We start from the raw sequence: 25021 nt of genomic DNA, 5'->3' as shown, positions 1-25021 counted from the left end.
CTCCCATGACGCCATTTACGAACACGCGTGCCAAGCTCCCCTTTTTTTCTGTCAATTTTATGGTGAAGCGTAATACAAATGGGCTGTCACTTTAATTTGAAAACGCCCCCCCCCCCCGCGGAAGAAACAGCAGGTAACTTGAGTAGACCCCGAACTCGCTGTATTGCGAGAAATTGTTCTTCACTAACTGGTCTATGATTAAGCCAGGCGCGCTAATGTTTACACCTATTGTCCAACCTTTTAGATTGAAAGCGTGGCTAGGCCCAACCTCAGTTGTGAGTCAGATGCGCGAGTAAACACGGTGTTTAGTAAACGCATCTCACGTCGAGTTACAGCGCCACCGCAGGGCTCTCGCGATGAGGATCGGGCTGTCAGGCAACGGACCTCCGTCGTTGCGAACGTCCGTGTGTCAGATCCGAGCGACTATAAACCCCCTCGCTGACGTCTACTTTGTCAAAAAAGACGAATAAGTATGCTCAACTACATGAGTGATCACGGTTCAAGTCGTACTTAAATGCTCACGCTGTATCGGGCTATTTCAGAATACGCCCCCGCGTCGTCTCGAACATCCGAGTGCCAGAGTTTTGCGTCTACAGGCTGACACAAAATTTTTCGAAGGAGATGTCAAGCTACAGCCAACTGCACGGGCGGTCGCCGTTCAAGCACAGCGGAACGTCAACTCTCACTATACTGCCCCTCCTCAGGATGGAGCTGAGGCTTCAACTCGAGGCTGTCTGTTTTTGTGCCCAGTGTCAGGGTCTCCAACCGCGTCACCTTGTGCTTCCTTACTTTTTTCCACTATCCAAGTTTCGCGGGCACTTAAAAGGCCTTCACAACGAACTCCTTTAACGAACCGACAAACCCGCGCACGCCGATGGGCACGAACGAGTCAAGAAGACTACAGTCATTGGGAACTTAAGAATCGCAGGGAGTGCACGATTCCAAGGCATGTTATTATCTCTTCGCAACCAAAAACATTACAGCACTACTCGATACCAACGCGGAAGAACGAATTACAAAACAAGTCGCGTCAACGTAATAAGCCAGGCCCGGCACTTCTAAAGTTCTCGGCAACTATACCTTATCTGCCGATTCTTAAAAGCTAAAAAAGGCAAAAACGGCGCTCAAATAGGCGATTTACTCAATTGGGAAGAGATGTATACACACAAAGTGCTGCGTCCCTCGTCGATCTTAGCTCACCTTCGCGTTTGTTAGAGTTAAGTACCAACTAGTCCAGCTACCGCGCCTTGCTGCAGTTTCTCCTCAAGGAGTTTGTCCCGGAGACCTTTCACAGTTCCCGTGAAACTGGCCCAGGGTTTTCTGATGGAGACGAGAAGAAGCAGAGGACGTACCGGGAGTCATCCGAGCAGCGCCGCCGGCACGGGTGCACTGGGTAGCACCATCACCTCCCCACCACAAACGGAGAGCACAGTCACGGCAGTTCACGGACCGCGGGCAGCTGGAGAGTCTGTCGCTCGCCTGGTACTCCGGGAGCGTCAAACACACATCTGCAGCGCGCGAGTTGCGATCCACGTGTGACGGCGAGCGAAAAGCTAGCTGCTTCGGCGAGCAACGCGCTCGTCGGGCGCAGTCTTAAAGCGTCCACGTGACCTCGGCGCGCAGCTGTCGCGGGCAGAACGGGATCCCTGCCGCCAGAAGCTTCGGTGGCCCGACCGAACGCTGTACGGTCGCGCGCGGTTGTTGCGGCTCCGGGGCTCGAACACACCGCTCTGTGACGCGGAGGAGCGTGGGCTGTAACGAGCCTGGCTCGATCTTTGGCTGCGCGGAATTCGATGATCCGGGGCACGTATCGGGGATTTGCGCGTACAGAGCAAAATTGATAGCCCCAATCGCACTGGTCATACGTCAAACACAAGACGCGCTGTTCGCTGCAGACATAATGACAGAACTGTCTGCGGACACGTCAAGAGCATACTCAAAGCATGCTTGCTTCATACATTTGTATGCTATATGTTTCTAAGATGACAGTTCTTATATTACCAAGTGTGGCGGGACCGTCTATACAAGGAAGAAACGCGCCTCGCAAAGTGTCTCGTGACTGTCTTGTTGGATCTATTACCAACACTGAGGGCTTTCGGATCGGTTCAGATCCACCGAGCAAATAATAATACCATCAGATTTCGCGAGCGTCTTTCGCGCCGGGGCCTATAGATGCTTTACACACGTGCCAATTACAGCCGCCATGGCTGACCTTCTCTTGTCTTGCCGAGATACCGAGCCGCTGAAAAGGGCATTGCCGAGCCTCCACAGAGGCCAGTGCTGGGGCGAAGGACACAGTAGAATCTAACATGGCAAAAAGCCTTTCCTGCTATGGTAATGATGAAGTGAAATAAAGATAATAAAAGGGAACAAAAACTGAAGTTCGGTTATGGCGGCGCCCATGCATAGCTGCTGCAAAGCGTCAATATGGAGTGTGGAGGCAGTCGGTCAAATGCAAGACTCCAGCGCCGCAAACCAACTGCACGTGTTCGCGTGTGTCGCGAGTCGATACGCCACGAATCATCCACCGGTTACGAGCTTCCCTTTGATTCAGCGTAAAGCTTCTAAATTTCGTCGCAAGAAAAAACAGAACGAGAGGGAAATGAAGATTAACGAGACAACGTTCCGAAAAGACGCGGTGCCCCGTGCAGAAAGACGGACGTTGAACTTTAGCGTCGGCTGCGTCTCTCGTAATACATAAGTCTGCATCTCATACGATTTAATCGAGGATCCGAAGAGCGTAGTCTGATTTCCACATAGAGAAAAAAATTGCTATAACCCCCTTTCTTTTTTTTTCTTTTTTTCTTTACAAACGCTACCAAACGGTGCTTTAATCCTTGACGTCCCAACCAACTTCCGGCTCATAAAACATATTAACAAAGCTTGGGCCAGTAATATTTTTCTCGAATCCATGCAAGTGTTCTGCTATAGCCAGGTGCCCTGCAGTTGTATCGTCATGGCACCCTTAGAAGACTTCCGTGCGAAGACTCGCAGGAACAACCAGCAGCCACGTCGAGTTGGTGCCGCCAAAGTTTTCTTTGTGTGGTACACTTTCCCGAACAGCGACACTTGTCAGGGATCGTACGAAGACACGTGGAGCTGCACTTCCCCGTCCCTCTAGGTTCTCGACGAGTGCACGCAGCTTAGAATCGTCTCGTTGAATGGTCACCGCGCCGACAAAAACGTAGTCGTCGTCGTTGTCGTCGGGCGCTCAGACGCCAACTCGAATGATGCACTCGACAAACATTCGGCGTCTCTGTCTTTGCGGCCGGACTTGTAGACTAAACTTTCGTCGAATTTTTGAAGTCGAAGACTCTACCGTGCGAGAGGTCCTGAGGAATCCTTCAGGTTTGTGAGCCAACAAAGTGAGTGGTGGTCTGTAACCACTCGAAACGGGCTTCCGTAAAGGTAAGGGCGGAATTTCGTGATGGCACAGACGACGGCAAGACATTCCTTCTCGGTCGTAGAGTAATTTCGTTCCTCGCTCAACAATGTCCAACTAGCTCAGGCGATCACGTGCTTTGCACCCTCCTGTCATTGAACCGCTGCCGCGCCGAGTCCTGTATTGCTGGCGACCGTGAGAACTTCTTTTTCGGCTGATAGGTCGAAGTGGCGAAGAATTGGTGGCGACTGGAGTCGTCGCTTTAGCTCGTTGAATGCTCGTTGTGGTTCTTCTCCCCATTCGAACTTCACGGCGTCTTTCGTAAGGAGCGTCAGCGGCGCAGAAATGTTGTCGAAATTCCGAACGAAACGCTTCTAGTACGCGCAGAGTATCAGGAATCTTCGGGCGGACTTCCTGTCGGTAGACGGTGAAAATGCCGCTACGGCGCGAGTCTTCTCAAGGTCAGGACGAACACCTTCGTTGCTCACAACATGACCTAAGAACTTCAGTTTGCTGTAAGCGAACCGGTACTTCGTTGGCTTGAGGGCGAGTTCGGTGGTCTTGATTGCTTACAGTACGACCCGAAGGCGTCGCAAGTGTTCGTCGAAGTTGGCCGAGAATACTACAACGCCGTCGAGGTAAACGAGACAGTTCTGCCATTTGAGGCCTGACAGTACGGTGTCCATGGCACGCTGGAAATTTGCTGGCGCCATGCACACTCCGAAGTGCATCACCTTAAATTCGTACAGTCCATCGGTCGCGACGAAGACAGTCTTCTCTCGGTTCCGTTCGTCGACTTCGATCTGCCAGTAGCCACTCTTCAGGTCCATCGACAAAACATATCGGGAGTGGCACAGCTGGTCCAGTGTGCCGTCGATGCGGGGAAGCTGATACACGGCTTTTTTCGTCACCGCGTTCAGCTGCCGGTAATATACGCTGAGTCGAAGCGTTCCTTACTTCTTTTTCACCGGTACGACTGGAGAGGCACACGGGCTGCTTGACGGCTGGATGATACCGTCGTTAAGCATTTCTTGGACTTGTTTATGAGTGGCCTTTCTTTACTTTAGGGAGACCCGGTACGGCGGCCGAGACACAGGAAGCGCATCCTCGTTGGTAACGATGTGATGTTTCGTAACTGTTGTCTGGCGCACTTTCGATGTAATCGCAAAACAGTCAGTGAATTCGGCGAGGAGGTCTCTGAGCGGTCGAGGTTCCGTGGCACTGAGCTTGAAGTTAACGTCGAGCTGCGGTGGCGGTGTACTGCACGGCTGAGATGGCGAGGGTTCATCGGAGATCGCAGTGATCTCGGCGGCGTTCCTGAGTTCCTCGACGTGGCCTACAGCGGCACCTTTCGTGACGTGCAGCGCCTCCTGCCGAAAGTTTGTCACCAGGACCACAGTGCGTCCATCCTGCAGCTCTGTTACGCCAATGCAACGCATATATATGCCTCTTCCGAGAAGGAGTCGGACGTTGCCTTCCAGAAGAACTTCCCCGAACGCGTCTGCATCGGTCACGACGGGCACAAGAACACTCGACCGCGGCGGCAGGTTCGCATGGAGCGCAATGACTCGGGTGGCTGCTGGCGTCGTTTTGGATCCCTTCGGGGGTAAGACGGGCTTTTGAAGCGTCAACCTGTTCCCTCTAAGGTTGATCACGCCACCGTATTCGCACAGGAAGTCCATGCCAAGGATGACGTCTCTCGCACAGTCCTGATGGACGACGAACTTGGCTGGACAGGTCTCCCCATGAATTTCGACGCGATCATGTGCACGTTCTAACAGGCGTAATGAGTTGTCCACCGGCGGTGCGTACTTGCAGGCCATCCGAAGGCATCGTGACTTTCCGTAGTCGGCAAGAGAGCTTCCCACTCAAAACAAAGTGATCTGCTCGGGTGTCCACAAGTGCCGACGCGTCGTGGCTGCCGATGCCATTGTTGAGGTTGTTGGGGACCGTTGCAGAATCGTCGTTCCGATGCTTGTCGTCGCAAGATTGGGGGCCCTCCGACGTTCTTGGAGGATGTTTTCGACGGTCGTCTTCGGCAACTCCACCTCCAGGGGTTCATTGTCGCGCTTAGGTTTCCCGGCGAGGTAAGGGAGACAGACTCTCTTAGCGGGACCTACCAAGTGGCGATGCCGGATGTCGTAGTGATGGCGAACGGGATCACCGGGGGGAAACGGGTGCTGGTGACGGCGGGCGATACAGGTAGTCCTCGATGTCCCGCGGTCGTTCGCCTCTCCTCGGGCGGGGGGCGTTTGTTGCGAACCCACGAAGCCCAAGCTGCCGGTAGAGGCATGTACGGTACACGTAGCCGGCTTCCCTGCAGTGGTAGCACAGCGGGCGTCGGTCAGCTCAGCCGTGTGCCAGACGTCCGTCTTCTTCGGCGCCGGGGGTTCGGCTCGGACTTACGGAGCTTGTTCCTCAGTGCGCCGAGCGTAATGCGGCGTAGGGGCTTCCCGTCGACCGGGACGCCGGGTGTTGGTACTGGCGGGTTGCTGGCGGCGATCCTCCGCCCATGGCGGCGTAGCTCAGGGTCGGTCGCTCGAGCGGCGCAGGATTATTGATGGACAGTTTTAGACCATGGAAAGAAAAATTACCTTGAACGTTATTAGATAGAAAATCATTCAATCGTTTCCATATTGTTTTTCATTGCTTTTCACAACATGTTCCATATTGTGAAAAGAAAAAAAAATTAACTTTCGAATAAGTCGCCGCGCAGTCGAGGGGCGGTTAGCTGACGAAGATCGGCATGAATGGTTTGAAGCTCAACAACCGAGGAGCGGCGTTTCTGTCACCCAGTCCCACACACGGCACGCCACACACCGTGATCCATCCAGCTCCTCGTCTTACGATTGTATCGCAATGTTGCAGCAAACAAAGTGAAACACTGGAACCACTACATAACTACGCGGATTCGAAGCCAACGCACAGCTGTCGACAGAGAACGAATCCTGGCTTGTAATTGAGATTTTGAGTGGATCCACTCGATCTTGCAGCCGTTAGAGCACTTCCGATGGTTTCAAATACTCTTTCGTCTTTCAGCCACATCACAGAGAGAGAGAGAGAGAGAGAGAGAGAAAACCTTCATTTTCGCTCCGAGTCCGGAGCTCCACATCGCAGGAACAGAGCACGTTTTCAACAGAGGAGCACGCAAAGGGAGGAAGCGAGGAAATCGAGGATCATCGCGCGCCCTGCGCAACCAAAACAACGGCGGGAATTTTAATATACGCTGTTGGCAGTGCCGTCCGGCGCTCTCTCGGTCCTAACAAAACCGAAACAACAAAAACAAACCCTCGCAGTGTAGCGGAACAGTAAGTGCTTCGCTAGCGCTGGCCATCGGGGGTGACACAACGGACGCCGCCATCTTTAGTGGTATTGGGGCGAACCCCCATCAGTTATACTCCGTCTTACCTGATGTTGTACCACACCGAAGGCTAGGAGCGTGAGCCCATAGCGTTAGTAGCTTCTCTTAATGCGCAAGGGCGTGCGCCGCCTAGACATGCCCTAGAGCAAAGAGCTCCCGCTCGTAGCCTTTCCTGGGCACATTATAAGGCAAAATAGTGTGCAACTGAGGTAGGCCAGCTCAGTTGAACTCAATGATCGTTAGCGGCTTAATGACAGTTGTCGCCGCCGTGTAACTCCGGCCGATCGCGATTGAGTCAACTGTCGTTGGGTTAATGATAGTTAAGATCGCTAGTCTAACTAGGGTATAATGCGTGCTTACCACCAACTTTCATGTTAGTAGTAGTATTGCAACTGGAAATTAGATTGTCTACAGAGCACAGAATATTTTAGAATTTCTCGCTGTGTAAACCTTCATACAACTCTCTGTATTTGATGCTCTACCTCAGTAAATAATCGCACACTGAACAGCCGTAAAAGTATGTGTTGAAGCGTCCCTGTCTTATAACGTTTGTGGCACATAGCAGACAGCGTTATGGCAGACTAAGCCGATGACAAGCTAGGTAGCCGCGTGGCGGCTAGCAGAAACTGTTCAACGGTGCACGGTGCAATCGCTCTCGGATACGCTTAACCCAGGAGTGCACATTACTATGCATGGTGGTCAGCATTTACAGCATGTAGGGGAGATCTATCGCCAAAGTTGTGAGCAGAGAATGCTATGAACTTTGAGGACATTTTGATGGGTAAACGTCGACGCACACAACAATAGAATCGAGCGTATGAACCAGTTGTCCATCATTCTTGGCGGCCTTCTGTGCTCCACTAGAAAGTTAAAAAATATACAAATAAAAACAAAATAATTATAGATTATGTTTTCTTATCTATTTGACTTTTTCTTTTTAGCGGTAATCCCTCAATACAGGTAGTCAAGTATCATGTTCCACTGTGCTACTTCCGATGCGCAAGGTGGCGGCTGGAAGCATGCTCTTAGTGACCGAGTCACACGATAGACGAAAGCGCAATTTTCGTCCGGGGACCGTCTACCACGTGACCATTACGTGACCGATTACTACGATCCGCACCTTGTCCGTGGACGCGCGGACTGAAATGGCCGAGCGCCTATTCACTCGCGTATATTGGGCGGGTGATCGATTTGAAAAGCGGTTAGTCTGGACACAGTACTGACGGTAAATCGTTTTCTTCTTTTTTTTTTTTTTTTTTTGAAATGCATAACAAATAGGGCTCAACACTGCATTTTCGTGTTCGCTTGTTTATTCCATCGCTGAATCGTTGGTGAAAGCAGCTGCACGAACTAAGACCTTTCTTGTGGCTGTGGTGTAATAAAGTATTGTGCGCGAGCGCGGAGTGAGTGAAGGCTTCTCCAAACGCCCTTCCGCGAGCCGAGGGCTTCGTCGCTTTAACGCCGAAGCCCCCTCTTTTACGTCAAGAACGGAAAGCCACAGTGCGATGTTGAAGAATCGGTGTATCGTGGGGTGGTGAACAGGTTCGGTCCGTCCTCTCTGTCGTCTGCTCGTCGTGTCCTTCGTGTGGATGCGAATGGAAAAAGAACGATCCTTCTCTTAAGCGCTTGGGAGAAGGACGTGTCTTCACGTGATCAGTCCGTCCGCAGATCAGTCCGTCATGTCAATCGGCCATAACTGGTGAACAGGCGGCGAAATATCATCGCTGTGCCTTGATAAGCTGCACAGCCTCTAGTGTCATACATTGCACTCAAATGTAATTCAGCTCAATGCCGTTTATTGCAGGCGGTGAGTTAGCTTGCTTTCTTAAAGGTACGCGCGTTTTCTGTAGAGAAGTTTGAGTAGGTGCTTGCTTCAATGACATTTTTTTTTTTAAGTATAAAATATACGCGTTTCTTCTGCCCTTATGCCAGTGACATAATCAAAGGAAGTGTTAGTTGGTTGAATGACATTTTAAATAGCGTTGTGTCGGCCTGCTCTTTGGGCGCGTGATGTAACACTTGTTTTCGCTAGTGTGTTCTTCGCTTGCCAAAAGAAAGGACGACGTTGTAGTTCCACATGTCGTAACGTGGCATTAGAACGTCTCTCTCGAAGCACACAATCCGTGTTTTTACGTGATGGCGACGTCAGAGTTCTTATCCGCCCTTTCTCGCGTCAAGTAAAACGTGGTAGCAACAAACCCTTTTCAAAATTACGTGCCCTCGAGTACTTGTGCCGCCAACCTTCCGACTGTGACATTCTTTGGGCACGACTGTGGCCATACACTGTTAGCAAAAATAACACGCCCAGACGTGTAAACCGTTGTCCCATAGCGGACACGTTGAAACGTGTTCGTTTTACACGGAGCCATCTGTGTTTTTCGTCTACACATGAGGTGCTGTGTAAAGTTAACACGTTACACCGTGTTTGCCTTCCGAGAAGCACGGTTCAACGTGTTCCTTATGAAACATGGCGGCCAGCAGCCGAGAACAGGCGAGGGACGAGCCCAGCCAGCCGCGCCTTTCAGTCGAACTGAAAGCATACAGGACGCGTTCGTTCTCGTTCGATGTCTTTTATGCACAGTAAACAGTCTCCGAGCGGCGGACGTAGCTACGTGCAAAGGTACCTACGTGCATCATCGGCGGTCGGTGGCGTCGGCAGCTACGACAAAACCGCTAGACAAAAACAAAAGCAAAAAAAAAAAAAAAAACTAATATTGAACTTACATGGATAAATAGCTCAAGCAAACTCTTGTAATCGGGCGGTAACTTGCGCCACCTAGTGCGATTTATAGCAACCAATGAAAAAAAAAGCAGGAGTCGGTTAATACGCTGGGAACTATCACGACTAGAGATACAATAGTAAGGGTGCAGGCGAGCTGGTGGATGTTAACCATGTTGAATATACCTGAGACTGGGGTAGAAAAACATAAAAGTCGAAGAAACAGAACGGGACAGGACGACGTCTCAAACTCAGCTACCAGGTTTATTCAGTCCTCCTCCTTATATAGTCCACAAACAGCCCACCACCAACACAAAGGGGCAACTCTAACCAGTTCAACCGCCAAACCCTCCAGACAGTCACTACCAACACAAAGGGACAACCTCTAAACAGTCCAAACGCCAAACCCTGTAATTCCAAACTAGCGCTATGGACGGCCTTCATGCCGATTCACAAAGATAATTCAGCAATCTCCCCCAAAATATAACAAAAGGACCATTACCTCTTCCAAAGTAACAAGGATCCACAAACACATACAAAAAAAAAAAAAAACCTTTTTTTTTTTTTTTTTACGACTAGACTGCTACTCTCATACATCACAGACAACACGAGCACCACGTAGGACACAGCAGCGACACATACACGAACACAACACCGACACTACGCCAGACACTTCCTACTAACAACGGACTCTCCCCGCGGCGTATATATGCTTGACATGTACGGGTGAGCTCTTTGGTCGCTGATCGTTACCGATTTATAGAAGAAGACACAAAACATGGCACAATGGACAGCCGTATGTAAGAACTGTTTGCATTTAAAAAGTATGGAGGCAAAATCTGTAAAATTAGTCCTTTGCGAAAAATAACGATGTACTAAAAATAAATCTTAAACCAGCCATGAAAAAGTTCAAATTTTTGTTATTTTCATGCTCGACCAGTGTTATGAGCAGTCCGACTCGCTTGAATCAGATAGAAAAACAAATGATTGGGATTTTATCAGTACGTATTCAATAATCAATGGAAATTATACTTGCGCAAGGCATTTTTTATATATATTATTGTGAAGGACATCCGCCCAACACTTCACTTCCGCTAGTTGTAGTACGCGTACGGGAGCAGACGCCTTCACTTTTGGGGCGTTTTGATGCAGATTGTTGTCGTATGTCGTGTTGGTGTCGAGCGAAGCGGTGAGGCTTGGGAGTTTGTGACCGGTGTTATTCGTGATCATTAATGTGGTGCTGATGCGGTTTTTTTTTTTTTTTTAATATTTCTATATAGCCACATTGAAAATTCACGAGCCCGTGGCACTGCATTATGCTAAAATCGCGAGCTCCTTCTCTGTTGACGTCGTTTTTCTGGTAGCACTCGTGGATACTGCAAGCGTTTAAACAGTGCACAGTCTCGCCTACATCCGCGGTGACGTAATCGACCTGTTGAAACTTATTGCTTGGGTCATTTTGGAGTACGCAAAGCAATTATCTCGCTGCTCTGGTTTCGGTTATAAAAGCAAGGCAAAACGCTCGTAGTTCCCGCCCTCAGTACACGTTGAACATCTTCCACACTTTGACACTGGATGACTGGATGAACGAGGATTTACATTTACTTCAGAGGTCACACTCGCCGCTTCCTCACCGTCGAGCAGCAGGATCAGCTGGCGACAAGCCGCGTATGAAAGGCTCGAGCATCAACAGCCCAAGTGCACTCGGTGCCGATGCGGGCGATGCGGGTTTCTGTCAACCGCTAGCCCAGCACAGACCGTGACCGTTCCAGCTCTTCGTCATGACGCGGTGTTGCAGAAAGCAGCGTATAATACCACTACACGGACCACCGAAGCGAACGCACTGTTATCGTAAATCTTGGCTTGTGATTGCGCCTAAATTTGTAAATAATCTTATTCTTTTTTCTGGAGACGCAAACGAAGGGCATAACAAAATCGTTTGCATATTCCGCATACCTCGCAAAAGCATCAGTCACCTTGCGAGAAGCGCAAAACACGGTGTCCGCACCGTCCTGACTTCCCAGTCTTTTACCTGCTTTAGAGCAGTTTTTACCTGTTAGTAGGTATGTCTACTGAAACTGCAACTTGAAACTTGGGGCAGTGCCAGAGGGAAAAGAGACAAATTTGGGCCTCTTCCCAATGTAAAGAAAAACCACTATGTTCTCTACGTAAAAAATTGGTCTCAGTTCATGCATCTGTGGGCAGGTAGACAATCTTGCCCTAGTTTATTCACACCGCATGATGAGCGCAACAAACTCACACGAGTCACACGAGATTTACAGGAAAACATCGGTGGGGACTTAAGTTTCCCTGAAATTCTGTATAACCGGTTGTTTGCGGGACCGAATCATCTACTCGAGCGGTGTGCGTCGCTGTGCGAACACGTCGCTGTGCAAATGCAGTCTAACGACACGAAGCATAGAAACGGCAGATTTAGGGAAACTGTCCGAAGTCCCTTGTTCAATTAAAACGACGTAATTTTGTTGAAAACGTCCGCAGCATTTTACTCACGGTATGCGTCGGGAATCTTCCACATTTTGAAACGGAACGAAGGAAGATTTACTTTTAAGAACGCTCGCTGCGTCCTCCCCGACCAGCTGGACCGGATCAGCTGACGACGACGGGGCTAAACCCGTCAAACGCAACCCCACAACAACCAATATGAGCTCCGCGTTAGTGCGGGTTTCTACCTACAAGCACCGCACCACACACCACGAACGTTTCGGCCCTTTCTCGCATCGCCGTGTTGCCCCAAACAGAACGAGATCGCCGAAGAACGCAGCGCTGTCGTGAACCACGGCTTGTGGTTGCGCACTCGTGGACCCTGTGACTCCCCTCGCTTTCAAAGCACACACGACGAATGGTACTTTCCGTCTTCCGGGAACATCACAGGGGCACTTCTCCGGTCACGTCTTCACTATGTGCTCGCAAACTGCGAAGCTCTATGCGAAGCTTCTCGCGTCCCGTCAAACCAAAACAATAGCGGCTGCCAGAAATTTCTCCGGTCAAACAAAAAGAACGAAAGCCAACCGGCTCTTGCTTCCACCGTACATCGACGTTGCGCTTGCGCCATGGCCAGATCGGCCAGATCGCTTGCAGTTGAAGCAGTTGAAGGTTGAAGCAAAAACGAAACCAGCGGCAATGTCACGTGTTCACATCGAAGACACGCTTTTTATATCCATTTTAACTGTTTTGAACGAATAATTGGACCCATGACTTTATTTGTGGTGTGTAAGAAACTATTATCAAGAGCCCTAAACTAAATGCAAACATCGGCGACATGAGGGAAGCCGCATTGCCATCGACCAGAAAATGGCGGCGAGCCACGGTAAGCGCGGGTTTCGCCAACGTCCCGCGACATGGCGTAATTGCTTTTGATGCTTATCTGTTTCCGAGACATGTTTCTTTGCGCGGCATTTGTCTCGACGGTCCTTTCTAAGTGTGTCCCCAAGCATTCCGGTGCTTCGATAGCCGGCAATGCCGCGGTCGTCGCCGGAGGCGATGCGTGTTATCGAGGTCGGCTACACGGTTATGCGTGTATGACCGAACCAAAACACGTTTTTTACAACCTCGCATGATATCTGAACGTATTATCCGTTACTCATCGTGTACATTTATGGTAATTTGTGTAAATCGCGTGTTTTTCACCCCAAATATTCACCAAATACACGGCACTTGCTAACAGTGTATGTTGGACACAAGAGCTGCGTGACTGCTCATCGTAGGCTCGGATTCAATCGTACGCCTTGTTCCCAACATATGGCGACCGCCTGCAATTGCCTAAGTTTTTATTTATTAAGGGTTTATTGAATTAAAATAGTCTTTACATATCTCTGGTTTTTTTTTTCGTATTTTCATGGCTTTATTCCTATATTCAATAGTAAAGCAGGCACCATTTTCATAGACAATGGAAGTGCCACCGTGAATATGGCCGCTTTCTTAGAACAGGGAATAGAGAGTTTTAGGCAACCGTTTTGCATCTCCGGATACGATTGACACGACCGCCGAACGACGTACGCAAAACAGCGTCCTCAGTTCGATCACAAAATTAACTTTCTCTGGTCGAAACAAAACGAAGAGGCTGGAAGTATGACCGAAATGAACCGTCGTTGCATACTTGAGGAGTGACACCTACAGCTTTGACCGAGAAAGATGTTAATAAACGAAGACTAAAGAACAAAAATGTTCTAGGCGTATATCAGGTAGAAATGCTATATATATATATATATATATATATACATATACATATATCCTATACAACTGGAAGTAGTCTCTGGATAGTTGCCGAGTGGTCAGGACCGTCACCCCCGGAGGCAGTGTCACGTAGTTTTAGGTTCGGGTCGTCCGAGGGTGAATGCGCTTTAGAGCGCAGCTCTTATGGCGCGTTCACACTGGAAGCGGATCCGCGTTCGCGAAGTGGATCCGCGCGTTCTCAACCGCAAAGCGGCTAGGATCGAGCGGTTGGAGCGCGTTTTTGCCAACCGCTTCGGGACCGATTTCTCCCAACCGCTTTGACGAACCGCAAAGCGGCAACCAATCACAACTCGACGCTGACGTGACGTCAGTGACTTTCGAAACAAAATGGCACCTGTCGCTGGTGAGGCGTCCAAGGCGCTGTAGTTCTAGCGCTGTAGTCTTAGCTTTCGACAAATCAACGGAGAAACTTGATGCTCACGTCCGTCACTTGAATCCGCCGCGAAAAGAATTGACTCGGTAATTTTGACGGGCTTCGCACCGGTGATTTGGTTCGGGTAAGAGTTTGTTGATTATTCCGGGTGCCACAGCCCAAGCTTGCTGCCTTGTTAATCTCTGCCTGTAGAACGTCGGAGCCCGCCCCTGATCGACCGAATTGTCAGCTTTTCTACCAACTAGGATAGTCGCGTGAACTATTGAGAGCTTTCGACACTGTGCATGACCACCACGAAAGCCAACAGAGACGTCGTGAGCTTGATTGCGTAGCCAACGCACTACCGCGGAGGGGGCAGGGTACCGCTAGCTCGACCTGTAACGTTTACTACTAATAAAATAAATAAAAAGAAGCTACTCAAGGAATAAAGTGTACGTAGAGGTAATCCATACGGCGTTTATTTCAGCTTAATGTCAAACAAACAGTAGACTCGATCGATGAGCGAGTGACTAGAGGAGAGTCCGCCACCAACGAAGCCACGACCGACTAGCACCGAACCCATTCCCCCGCACCACGGTCCACCCAACCGCTCACAACTTTGAAAATGATAAGAGCGAACAACAACGAGGGGGAAAAACTGGCCCTCTATAGGAACCGTGCGGATCTAATTCAAGCCCCGACCAGGGCGCCCCTAGCGGCAAACGGGTCCGTTGCATCGGGCATCTTCTGCCGGTCGCTGCGTTGGTTGTGCGTTGTAGTGGGTTAGCGCTGTAATTTCTGAGATGGCTATTCCGCACCAAGAAAGCCGCAACAATTGCTGCGTGGTCGGCAAGATCTCGCACGGCACGAAGTACTAAATCGTCCCTTTGAAGCCGTACGAGGCGGAGTACTGCGCGACCTGGGTACGGCTTTGGTACGACTTGTGCGTCCATACAGGTTAGTGGTGTTTCTTACCTTCCAGTTCGCGCTTTGTTTAAGCTGCTGACGAATAATACAATTAACTTTTTTTCTCTTCTAGCGACGATGGAACAGCATCGACACCGACGGCAAGCTCTAAAGTATGCAGCAAGTACTTCACCGGAATCGAGAAGCGGAATGCGGTCGCCCTCCTAAGCCTACCGTTGGATGTTTCCATCAGCCTACAGGAAGATAGTAAAGAGAATCGCGGAACGGCGCGAAAAAAAATCGCCCAGTTATTGTCAAGCTGATTCAGAAATAAACGTACATAATTACCGCAGTCCACTCAACGCTAACAAAATGTTTTTGCGGGCGCGCTTAATTTTGTTTGCAGAGTACGGCGCTCTGTGACATCTACTTGTCCGTCGAAACGGACCTCCTTCACGTCGCACACGCGGCCAGATTCATGAAACAGTTTTCTCTTCGTCATCTTGGCACCACGGAAGAAGCTTTCTGGATTCGTAACCGCCTTAAACCCCGTCGTAATCACCCCGGGAACACTGTCCGCTGTGCTGCTAATCGCCACTGCTTCCCCCCGATGATTCTGCACCGGCTACCGAAGAAGCTTTCCGGATTCTTAGTCGCCCACTGTCCTCCGTGCTGTTCGTTGCTATTACTTCGCGATGATTCTGAGCCGGCGGCACTGGCTACCGAAGGAACTTTCCGAACTCGTAACTGCCTTAAATTCCGTCGTAATCACGACGGGTACACTGTCCGCCGTGCTCTTCGTCGCCATTGCTGCCCGATGCTCCTGCGGCGGCCACCGCCAGGTCGCGGCGAACAATAGGCGACCGCCGCGACACGGCCGGCTTGCTCGCTTCCTATCCCGAAAACAAGGTCAGCTATTCATGCGGGAAGGGTCCACTTCGAAGAAAAGGTCGGGGGCATCCTGTTCTGAGTCATCAAGGCGCGTCTAGCTGGGCTTCGCTTGTGGGCGAAGTCGAGGGAATCGCAGGCGAGTTTGGCGGGTCCATGCTTCTTTTTTTCGCTCCTTGAACTCGTGATGCACGCGAACATTCCATAGAAAAATATTCCGAGTGCCAAAATAGCAAAACTTTGGCTTTGGATCTTGAATTAAAGTGGATTTTGGATTGTAAAACAGGGTTGCCCAACGCAAGTCTCGACAGATCACGCGTGATCACCGAGAAACCGCCAACCGCCTCTTGGTGTGTCTGAACGGGGTCGCTCGCGAACCGCATTCGCGACCGCTTGGCGAACGCGGATCCGCTTCCAGTGTGAATGCGCCATTAGGGGCCCGTTTCCGGCTTGAGCGGCGTCGGCGTCGGCGTCGGCGTAACCGCGCGGTGCATTGTGGGTAAATTTCCCCGCTAAATCTAGCGGAAAAATTTATCCGCTAAATCTAGCGGAAAAACTTCCCCACTAAATCTAGCGAAAAATATTCCGCGCTAAATCTAGCGAAAAAATTTCCCCGCTAAATCTAGCGGAAAATTTTCCCGCTAAATCTAGCGGAAAAATTTTCCGCTAAATCTAGCGGAAAAATTTCCCCGCTAAATCTAGCAGGAAAAATTCCCCGCTAGATTTAGCGGTAAACTTTCCCCGCTAAATCTAGCGGAAAAATTTCCCCGCTAAATCTAGCGGAAAAATTCTTCGCTAAACCTGGCGGAAAATTTTTCCCGCTAAATCTAGCCGAAAAAATTCCGCGCTAAATCTAGCGGAAAAAATTCCCCGCTAAATCTATCGGAAAAATTTTTCTGAGGGGTCACGTGACCCCCTAAGGTCACATGACCACCCCCCCCCCGCCCCGAGAACACGTGACCCTCGGTACCCTTCCCTCCTCCTCAAAAGCTGCGCTCCAATTCGGTGTTACAGGGAGTTGTAAACGGCTTTCATTTTAGAGCGCAGCTCTTAGGGGCCCGTTCCCGGCTTGAGCGGCGTCGCCGTCGGCGTCGGCGTAACCAATGTCATCCCAAGGTCACGTGACCCCCAAGGTCACGTGACCCCTCCCAAGGTCATCTCAAGGTCACGTGACCCCCTGAAGGTCACGTGACCCCTCGAGGTCACGTGACCCCTTCCAAGGTCTTCTCAAGGTCACGTGACCCCAAGGTGACCCCACGTGACCCTTTGAAGGTCACGTGACCCCCGAAGTCACGTGGTCGCCTCCCCAAGGTCACGTGACCCCCGAGGTCACGTGACCCCTTCCAAGGTCATCTCAAAGTCACGTGACCCCACGTGACCCCCAGGTCACGTGACCCCTCTGAGGTCACGTGACCCCCCGAGGTCACGTGACCCCTCCAGGTCACGTGACCCCCAAGGTCACGTGGGGGTCACCTTTGGGGTCACGTGGCCTTGAGGTCACCCCAGGTCACGCCTCCCCGAGGTCACGTGACCCCCTCCCCGAAGTCACGTGACACCCCCCCCGGAGCATATTAAAGAATGAGGGGAGGAGGAGGAGAAGGGGGAGGGGTCTACCCTCCCCTCAGTACCCTTCACTCCTCCTCCTCAAGAGCTGCGCTCCAATTCGGTGTTACAGGGATTTGTAAACGGCTTTCACTTTTTTTATTGCTTTCCTCGGTGTTTCTTTTTTTTAATTCTAACATGAAACCGCCTAGTTTATACCCTAATTCACCTTCGGAACCCCTTATATTTATTGTTTGTTTCTCTTTAGTGCTTGCAGTAGCGCCTGGGTAAGACATACCAGTTCGGAATCTGGTCTACCGAAGGGCCCACATACGATTGGCCGCAGCTCCCAGAACCGATCGTCACTACACTCAGTACGGTATGGCCGGGGCGTGGAGAAGTGGTCCGGATTGGAAACCTTGATAATCGTCTCATTTAAAATGCGTTTTGTTTTGCAGCGCGTGAAAGCCGGTCTCTCTGCACAATCTCTTGGCATTGACAATGTTACAACAGCATTTTTTATCGTCCTTTTTTAGGGAGTGCGTGCAGTGAGCAGCGGGTACTAATATACCGAAAGTATACACATTGGGGAATTTTAGCAAACCTTCACCGTGATCCGTGTACCATACTACCGGTGCCTTTGAAGCATGTTTTTAGGCGCGCGCCCAGCAGTCATGGTATCATCCGGGCCCGCGCTTAAAGGGGCCCTGCAATCATATTTAAGCGTCTACCTTTTTTGCGGTTTCCAGCTCCCTTGGGGTTCGGGCAAGCCAGCGGGCACGGAGAGTGTAACTAAATATCAGTGCGTCATATTTTAACCGGACGACGCGGAAACCTCCTTCACCTACGAGAGCGACCGGCGTTGGCGAAAGCTCGCGATATGTGACGTCTTTGGTCCTGGGCTTACTACTGATCAGAACCGCTAAAATATTTTTTTTTTGTCGAGATACAAAATATAAGTGTCGCGAACCTTTTCAGTTATGTATGAAAGTAGGTTTTGTTCAGTATTTTAGACCAGAAAAGAAACAATTGCAGTTTATAAAGTACGGAAACAAGAAATGACCCGTCGACATACCCACCACCAAGCGGCGGAAAAAACGGCGCATACAAGAAAGGACTGGTGGGATGAGGCGCCGACGAACGGCGTGCGTAGAAAGGTCCCGGATGTGCGCGGCGGCGCTGCGGTCGTATACCGGCTCGAGGATCCGACCGGTTCCGAGCGTTCCGAAGGCTTTCGGCGCGGGCTTGGCTCGCGATTTTGCCATTTGGCGGTATGGCAGCGCGAAGTGGCACCCGTTCTGAACTGATGATTACCCCGTGTTTGCTGTCGTTTGTGGCCAATGAAGTGTTATGCCGAATTAGTCTTTAATCGTGCAGCAAATGCAACGCGAGCCGCCCTGACCGTCCGCTTCATACAGCCTTTCCAACACCTGCTTTAGTGGCGCCCTCTCGAGCCGTCCACACGGAGTGCGGCAGCCATGAGTGCTCGATGAGCTCACTACCCCTCCTCTAGTTCAGGGCCACTCAAGCCAGAACCTACGACGTCATGAAGGAGGTTATTTTTTGCATGTTTTTGTAATTCTAATTTGCCTATAACTTTTAAAATAAAGCGAAACTTGAGAAAAGTTTCATGAAGTTACTACGTTCAGTGAACTCAGGATCGGTGCAAATTAAAAATCAGTGAAAAAGTTGTTGCAGGGCCCCTTTAAAAGAATGCTTCAAAGGCTTCTATAGCGCGGAACACGGAACACGATAACGGTTTGCCAAACGTCTCCAATAGACGTTTTTGAAATTCAGGGATCTTCATGACGCTGATCTTTGTGTGATATTTATGTCTTAAGGTGTCCTTTACGTGATCTTTAAGTGATATTTATGTGATATTTATGAAGGCGGCCTGTTGCAGCTGGCACATCAGTACCTCGCGCGAGACTTCCTTCGGAGCGCTCGGATTGGTGCGGTTACATCTGACAGGTGTGGAAGCAAACGTCCGACTTAAATTTCCATTCCCAACAATCTTCGGACTCCACTGACATCTTCTGGCACCTTCAAGCCTGCCAAAACCCGGATTTTCTGCGGATCTGGGCTGATGCCTGACGATCTGAGTAGAAAGCCCAGAAACTTGACCTTCACAGCGGAGAAAGCGCACTTGGCTTTATTGAGCTTCACGCCTGCCTTTTCGAGACAGTTCAGTACCTGCTTGAGCCGCCTGTCGTGTCCTGCTTGCGTGCTTCCGAAGACCAGGATGCTGTCTATCGGGTTGACGACCTTGTCCGGTCCTTGGAGAATGCAGCTCATTCGTCGCCGAAAGGGCTCCAGAGCTGAGCAGATTTTGAATGGAAGATGACAGAAGCAGAACCTCTACAACGGCGGGATAAAGGTTGTAAGCTCTTGGCTCTCTTTTGAAAGTCTGACTTGGTGAAAACTGGCGGTGGTATCAAGCTTCAAAAAGATCTTGCCTTGTAAAACCCGTCCCAGGAAGAGCTCAACGGAAGGTAGCATGTGCCGTTCCCGAAGCACGACTTCGTTGAGACGAGTAAGATGAACGCAGATGCGGTAGTATCCTGAACAGATGTAGGAAGTTTTTACAAGAACTCACACACTCAGAGCTAGCTGAACAACAAAAAGTTAAAAACTCAGTCACCCTCAACCTCACGGCCACGCTCGCCTTCAAGTCCTCAGTCGCGAACTTATGAACTCACCGAACTAACGAACTCACGCCCCTTAGAGAACTCATGAACTCAACAAACTCACGCCCCTCACTGAACTCATGGACTCACCGTACTCACGAACTCAAGCCCCCCATTGCACCCATAAACTAACCAAATTCATGAACTCACTGAGTTCGCGTCTCTCACTCAATCCCAAACTCATGAGTTTTCGAGGCTTACAAACTCACTCACCCTCACCTCATGCCAGATCGGTGAGGATGAATGAGGTGAGTGGGCGCACTCATGAGTGAGTTTTATCCAGGTATGCTCCTGAAACCTTGTGGACGACGACAATGACCGCACACCAGTCAGTCGGGTTGTCTACCTTCATGATGTTGCCGTCGGACCCAAGCTTCTCGAGTGTTTCCGTACAACGTCGTGAAACGGTATGGAAATTCTTTTCGGCACGCGGAGTGAGAACGGTTGAGCATCAGGACCACGGTGTAAGATAATAATTTTTACTCTTCAGGTGAGGACAGCGCGCTCCTCGCGCAGTGCAGATAAAGTTCGCTTTTCACTCTCTCTTTTTCTCTCTCTCACTATTGTTCAAGCGGCGCCGGCAGATGACTTGTCGACCCGTGGGCACGGCAAAGACGGCTCGTGCCGCCTCATGCTCCTCACGCTCAGAGCTCCAGCGAGGTTGTCGCTCGTGCAGAAAGACCTCGGTGTACCGGGGTGTCATGGAAACGAGATAATTTTTTTCGCTCTCACACAGTTTCGCCGTTTGGCCGCCGGCGACACTGTCAGCCGTGGGCACGGTGGCCGCGGAATAATGCAGCCTTTCGGATTCCCGTCGAACGAACACTATCTGATTACTCGCGCCCCGCCGTGTCCTCACCTAAAGAGTGTATCTTACACCGTGATCAGGACGCAGTCGGATGACGTACTGTTCCTTGAGTTCTTAGAGGCCGTTGAATAAATCCTTTCCCAGCAGCATCTCTGGGCCGGACACACTGTCGACGAGCTTGACGCCCAAAGCTTAAATGGCCAGGAAGCCTGGAGAGGAGGGTCTTGCGCTGGCATGATGTAGATCTGCTTGACAAAGGATATGTCCTTCCAGCGTAAGGTTATCTTGAAGGTTTCAAGGACTCGCAAACAAGTGTTATCGGGGCCAGCCAACTCGCCGTCTACCTTCTGGAGTTGCGAACGCCTGGAATTAAGCTTGGCAGCACCGTCACCTCCGCGCCCGAGTCGACCTTCAAATCGACCGTGTAGCCGTTGACGTCCATCGAGACAAACTTGGCTCGGCAACTCGATGAAACAGAATACAGTTGGATGGAGCTCAAGTTTCTCGTCTTTTAGCAGACTGCGTCAAAGTGGCCTTGCAGTGCCGGCACCGCGCTTGCCTGGCCGGACACTCGGAACGTAGATGGCTTTCTTTCCCGCAGAACTGACAGTTGTTTGTGGCGAAGGTACACGCGAACGACTCCTCTCCGTTGTGAGGCTTGGGCTTGAAAGGCGCAGTTTTGCGATGAACTTTCTTGATCTTCGCCTCTGCGACCACATGGGGAAAATCCGACTCCTCCTGGAAAACCGCGGTTCCGGCCTTCGCGGCGTCATCGTGAATTCACGCTTGAATCCTTGCTTCCTCTACATAGCTTGCAAGTGTTTTCATTGCTGGATACTAATCGTAATTTCTACTTACTGTTTTCTCAGAACTAAAACTTCAATGGTGGGAAACTAACAAGGCGAACCGAACGCTCGCGGCGTATGAAATACTGGTATGGCCTCAAATGACATCACATTCAAGCTATTTGTAGCGTAAGCTTCGGACAACGGCAGAACTTGTTTTGAGCACCCACGACGAAGCGGTTTCGCACCAGACGGTCTTCTTAATCCGCGGACTGGTAGTGACATTTCTTGACCAGTGTATGAAGCGCGGTGTAGAAGCTGTGAACCGATTCACCAACCTCTTGGACTCGACGGTGGAACTGTACGTTTTCGTAGACCCCTTTTAATGGATGAATGAAGTGGTCTTTGATGACTTCTACCGAGCCCCAGTCCGCTGCAGTTAGCGTGAGCGTAGCGAGGATGCGGCGTGCTTCCTGGGCCCCCATGGAGAAAGTAAGTGTTTTTACTTGAATGTCGCCAGATGTTTAATAAATTCCGGAGGCGCAGCTGTAATCTTCGAATCGAAGCACCCTTTGCAACCAAGTGCTGGGATTCCAGAAGTCGAAGTTCGGAGAAGGCGTTAGTCCGGTGGCACCGAAAGGCTAATGAAACACGGCTATGACGGCGGTGGAGACAGCTTCGATCGTTTTCTGCCATAATTTGACTATGGCATTCGGGTTACACGGCAGCTACTGTCACGAATCATTTCTGACACCATGTTTTGGGTAACTCTGGACTAACCGCACGTAACGTGGGAAGAAGCAGCCGACCCACGTGATATCCAAAACACCAGTGATTTTTATGTCGGCATCATGGCGACCCAGACAACCCATCGAATGTCCTTCCGCGCGTCCCTCGAGCCCGATGTACTCAGTGACGCATGACTCAGTTATCCTGCGTCACGCTGCGTGAGCACATGCACTCGCTACAATCTGGTGGCTCCAATAACAGTTTATCCTTTTGCCGTACTAATGGCGGTAATCAACCTGCAATCTGTAGTATTTTGCCGGGCACCATCACTTTCGCTAGTCAACGGTGAACGAGAATGTTCACTTTACCTTACACTTCTTTCTGGATCTCTAATTTTCGATGCTGACATAAATACAAGCAGTAAAAACAAAGAACAAATAATCATTAACGCCGTGATAAAATTTTATACATCAAGGCACTTTCGAGCCGATTATGTACCACGAACAGACTGACTAGACCTCATTTAGAAATGAACGCTTATATAGCCCTTCTATTTATTCCTGCGTCGCATCGTACTAACGTGTAACGTCTCGAATATACAGGGTGTCACAAAAGAAAATTTACACGGTCTTTTTTAACGCAAAAATAAACTAGGCATCGCCGAACGCTCATTCTCCGCCCAAAGGTAGCGCTAGAGGTCACAACCAGATGCCAAAGTTTCAGCCCGATCCGATAACTTAATCAAAAGTTATAAGTGAATTTCTGAAAATTTCAATGGGAAAATGGCGACCGACGGAGTTTTCAAACACATGGAGCTTTATGACACCAGAAACCGAAAACGGGCGAAAACGGGCTCCATTTTCCCATTGAGATTTTCAGAAAATCAATAATAACTTTTGATTTAGTTATCGGATCGGGCTGAAACTTTGGCATCTGGTTGTGACCTCTGGCTCTACCTTTGGGCGGAGAATGAGCGTTCGGCGATGCCTAGTTTATTTTTGCGGCAAAAAAGACCATGTAAATTTTCTTTTGTGACACCCTGTATAGACGCTTTAAACACGCGCTAGATTCAGCCGCCATTGCCGGCCTTCTTTTGTCTTGCCTAGTGCCACTAGTCTTACCGAGATGCGGGGCTACTGAAGCGGGCGTTGACAATCCTCCACAGAGGCCTATGCTGGGTAAAAGGACACAGTAGCATCTAAAGGGGCAGTAACCTGTACTGTTGTGGTAATTATGATGTGAAGCGAACGGAATACAAGGAAACAAAAACTGAAGGTCGGTTTTGGCAGCGCCCGTGCACAGCTGCCTGAAAGCGTCTATAGGCGTCACATTATCCGCTTCGGAGCATCTTCAACGTCTTTCATAATCAGTAACCACAAAACCACCATTAGCACTACACATCTGCCATTCCCCAGATGATGATGGTTATCAAAATGTCCCGATTGAATTTCGGAAAGGTTGTATTACAAGCATGGTGCCGCAACTGGTGCCCCACGTGTGGAAGCACGTAAAACGTTCGCGTCAGCTTAGCTTTTTTATATTTTTTATTGTTCTAGTTTTTTTTTCTCCCTTTTTTGTTTCTTTTTCTTACTTTCTCGCTTTTGTCCTTTGCTTTCACGTGGGGATAATTTCTGAAGCTTATCGCATCTTGCTACATGAATATTTGTAAAAATAGTGCGCCCTTTACTACCGCATCTCTGATGCGGTCCCACAAGACTATACTTTGTTTCAGCTTCGGTCCGAGCGCGGCCGATGTTATGAGACGAAGGGCCAATCAAACAGCGAAAAAGGCACAACGTTCCCATGGCGTGCTTTCTGCAGTTGATACGACCAGCCGGCATTCGCCATTTCTCTCTGCGTGGTCCTCTGCCGGCTAGTCCTATCAAGCGCAGAGAGCACGCCACGACGCTGCGCTTTTGGCGCTGTATGATGGGCCCTTCGGCTCATAACATCGGCCGCGCTCGGACCGAAGCTGAAACGAAGTATAGTTATGACATTCTGTAAACGCCTGGCCAGGACTTTCATAACAATATCATAATCAACATTTGTCAGACTTTTTGGGCTGTAGGAGTCGCCTGACAAAAAGCCTTACGGGGTCGTCAACCTTTGGATTGAGGACAGTCTGCGTCCTCAAAAAGGAGGGCGGCAGAACACGCTTACAATGCGTCTCCGTTATCACCTGATACAAAGAGACAGCTGTATCCCTTTTAAACACCTTATAAAATTCCGCACCGAGGCCGTCTGGGCCGGGCGTTTTGCCAGCAGTTAGCTCATCAATGGCCGTCTCAATCTCGCAAACTGTAATCGGCACTTCTCATTTTTCCCGAACGTCATATTACAATTTGGGCAGCAAGGGCAGACGAGTATCATTAAGGCTGTCCTCAGCAGTAGTACTACGCGAAAAGAGACCACGAAAATGCTCAACAAATGCCCCCTCAATTATAAGTTTATCGCGAGTTATCGTGTCACAATATCGTATTTCTTTAATCACGTTTCGCTGCGCCTGCCGTTTTTCATCATTAAGCGCCCGTTTCGTCGGCTTTTCGCTTAACCACAACCTTTCAGATCTAACCCGCACAACAGCCCCGTGGTACCTTTTGCAGTCGAT

The 25021-nt window shown here is 50.0% G+C and overlaps 1 protein-coding gene across 2 annotated transcripts in view; it reads right to left on the bottom strand.

Annotated features, from left to right (window-relative positions):
* The window catches only part of LOC8043828 (synaptotagmin-15), a 165390-nt gene extending 163631 nt beyond the window's left edge, over window positions 1–1759 (bottom strand). Inside the window, exon 1 of one of the 2 annotated variants that reach the window (XM_040219266.2) lies at window positions 1353–1759. In XM_040219266.2, coding sequence (XP_040075200.1) covers window positions 1353–1362 — 10 coding nt within the window. In that variant the 5' untranslated portion in view covers window positions 1363–1759. The remainder of the gene's footprint in view (window positions 1–1352) is intronic. The other variant, XM_040219265.1, reaches the window with a different exon arrangement.
* Window positions 1760–25021: the final 23262 nt, after the last annotated feature.

Source organism: Ixodes scapularis, unplaced genomic scaffold (assembly GCF_016920785.2).
Source record: "Ixodes scapularis isolate PalLabHiFi unplaced genomic scaffold, ASM1692078v2 PGA_scaffold3__209_contigs__length_174095766, whole genome shotgun sequence".
In the NCBI taxonomy this organism is placed as follows: domain Eukaryota; kingdom Metazoa; phylum Arthropoda; class Arachnida; order Ixodida; family Ixodidae; genus Ixodes; species Ixodes scapularis.
Note: the sequence above shows the minus strand (reverse complement) of the source record. Positions and strands in the feature narration are given on the sequence as shown.